This window comes from Lactuca serriola, chromosome 1, assembly GCF_051521515.1.
Source record: "Lactuca serriola cultivar US96UC23 chromosome 1, Lser_US96UC23_V15, whole genome shotgun sequence".
Classification (NCBI taxonomy): domain Eukaryota; kingdom Viridiplantae; phylum Streptophyta; class Magnoliopsida; order Asterales; family Asteraceae; genus Lactuca; species Lactuca serriola.
Window position 1 is genome coordinate 203,421,849 of NC_136408.1, and position 2,556 is coordinate 203,424,404.

Sequence of the window (2,556 nt, forward strand, 5' to 3'; positions counted from 1 at the left end):
GTCTCAGTTTCATGCATTCATGGATTTTTGGTCTTAAACGGTTAAGACATATACTCAAACTCTAGATCTGACTTTTCTAAGGTCACTTAATCCATAAAATTGAAACCTTTAAGCCTTTGCATGGCTATAAAGGTCACCAAACACTCCAAACACATTTCCTCTTTCCTCATTAAGCCAAATCTCATGCATGACTTAGTATTCACGTCCAAGATTGGATTTTTATGAACCTACAACTCATATTACTTTGAAATATGGCAGATCTAGGCTTATGGAGAGAATTTGCTCATAAAGTCTCCACCTTGGGACCAAAAACCCTAAAAGTTTGTCCAAGAAGCACAAATCAAAAAAGACAAGGAAAGCTTTGAGCTTTTTACCTCTGAAAGAAGCTCCAACCTCTGTAGAACTTGGATCTACTCTTGTCCACCAACTTCTAGCTCCTATAATGGCCTCCTCTTCTCCTTCAACACCTTGAAATGGCACTTTCAAGCTTAAGAACACACACACAAGCTAAGAACGAAAGGTAGCTCTCTCTTAGGGTTTCACTCTCTGAAATGGTGGCTGAGGACAAGGCCATAACATTCCTTTTATAGTGCCCAAGCCACAATTTAGGGTTTGCATATGGACCGGTTATGCACAATGTAACCAACCGGGTCCACGTCCATTGTAAGCGCATGAGTACGAGCAGCGTACTCTTCAGTACGCCCAGCGTACTCAATGGCACAATTTTTCCTTTAGGGGCTAAACTTGACAACTTGGAAAGGAAGAAGAGTTAAATAAATATACCTGAATTTCGGGATGTTACATCTTATTTGCTACGATGCTATTGTCCAACAGTTTGTGTAAACCAAAGATTGTTTGGCAAAACACCTGGGAATACATGTCAGATGGAATTCTTTACAATCAACAACATATATTAAAGTCTCCAGGTAATCTAAATTTATCTCATTATTATTAAACTAGTATCATATAAAATTTCAGTATAAATTCAATTATATTTTACGTCCCAATCAATTTATTTTTTATACGTTCTAATTAATATATTATTTTACATATGGGTTTATCACTAAACGAAGATCAATTAAAAAACTTGACGTTGTTTGAGATAGAACAAATTTTACTCCATAACAATTCTAGTCTTAAAACAAAGCCGAGGAGGTGTAGTCAAGGAGATAACTCCCGAGGAGAGTGATTAGGCCCAAACAAAGAAGGGAAGATCTGGAAGAGAGGGTTGATACTGGGTCAACTATGGCACTGAATAAGGGGGACTTGCTATATGATAAACAAATGACTCCATACAATAACCTCAAGGCAGGAAAACCTAATAAAAGAGGTGAACCTGAGAAGAGCAGTAAGAGTAAGCGTTCAGGTGCTGGTGTAATTATGGAAAGATGCCTTACGCAGATGTTGATTATGTTTCATCTTCAAACAATCGATTTATTATTGAGGAGCTAGATTATAACATACCAAATTTAAAGAACGAGTTTGATCGGCTGATTGTTGCATTAACAAATGAGCAACGAGACATTTTTCTTGATATCATGAATGCAGTTAAACATAATAAGGGAGGTGTATTCTTTGTTTATGGTTATGGTGGAATAGGTAAGCCATTTCTTTGGAAGACAATTTCTGCAGCAATTAGAGCTCAAGGTCAGATTGTTTTAAATGTTTCTTCAAGTGGGATAGCTTCATTATTATTGACTGGAGGCAGGACAACACACTCTCGGTTTATAATTCCCATAAATCTTACTGAGGATTCTTTTTGTAGAATAAATCCAAAAAGTGATCTTGCCAATTTGGTAAGAAAAACCTCATTGATCATTTGGGATGAAGCACCCATGGTACACAAACATTCATTCGAAGCTTTAGATCGAACTCTGAAGGATATATTAAAGTGTATCAATCCTACGAATTCAAATATTCCATTTGGAGGGAAAGTGATTGTTTTTGGAGATGATTTCAGACAAATTCTACCTGTTGTTCCAGGTGGCAGTAGAGAAAACATTGTTAATGCTTCTTTAAGTTCTTCTTATTTATGGAAACAATGCAAAGTTCATAAATTAAAAAAAAAACATGAGGTTAACTGTTGGAAGCGATCCATCTGCTATTGAACAAATAAGGGATTTTGCAACTTGGCTTTTGAACATAAGAGAAGGTAATGTTTGTGGTCCGAATAACGGTGAAGCGATTGTTGATATTCCACAAGATATTGTTATTACTAATCCACATAATCCTATAGGTTCAATAATCAGTTTTGTATATCCTTCTATACTGGAAAACTTCAACATTGCTGATTATTTTCAAAAAAGAGCAATACTTTCTCCCAAGAATGAAGTTGTCCAAGAAATAAACGATCGTTTATTGTCATTATTTACAGGAGAACAAAAAGAATACTTAAGTTCAGATAGCTTATGCCGATCCGAGTTTGTTCATGATGAGTTTGATGCAAATTTATACTCACCTGATCTTTTAAATGGTCTTAAAGTCCCATGTCTACCAAATCATAAGCTTATTTTAAAAGTTGGTGTTCCAGTTATGTTATTGAGAAACATTGATTAG

General features: G+C 35.6%; 2 protein-coding genes across 2 annotated transcripts; both read left to right on the forward strand.

Moving 5' to 3' along the window:
• The first annotated feature begins 1,388 nt into the window (after nucleotides 1-1,388).
• Nucleotides 1,389-2,019, forward strand: LOC145065524 (uncharacterized). Its single transcript, XM_079012526.1, has 2 exons — nucleotides 1,389-1,838; nucleotides 1,984-2,019. Exons 1-2 carry the CDS (start codon nucleotides 1,389-1,391, stop codon nucleotides 2,017-2,019), a joined length of 486 nt encoding a protein of 161 aa, XP_078868652.1.
• A 51-nt stretch (nucleotides 2,020-2,070) lies between these two features.
• Nucleotides 2,071-2,556, forward strand: LOC145065532 (uncharacterized). Its single transcript, XM_079012538.1, has one exon. The coding sequence runs from the start codon at nucleotides 2,071-2,073 to the stop codon at nucleotides 2,554-2,556; it is 486 nt and encodes a 161-aa protein (XP_078868664.1).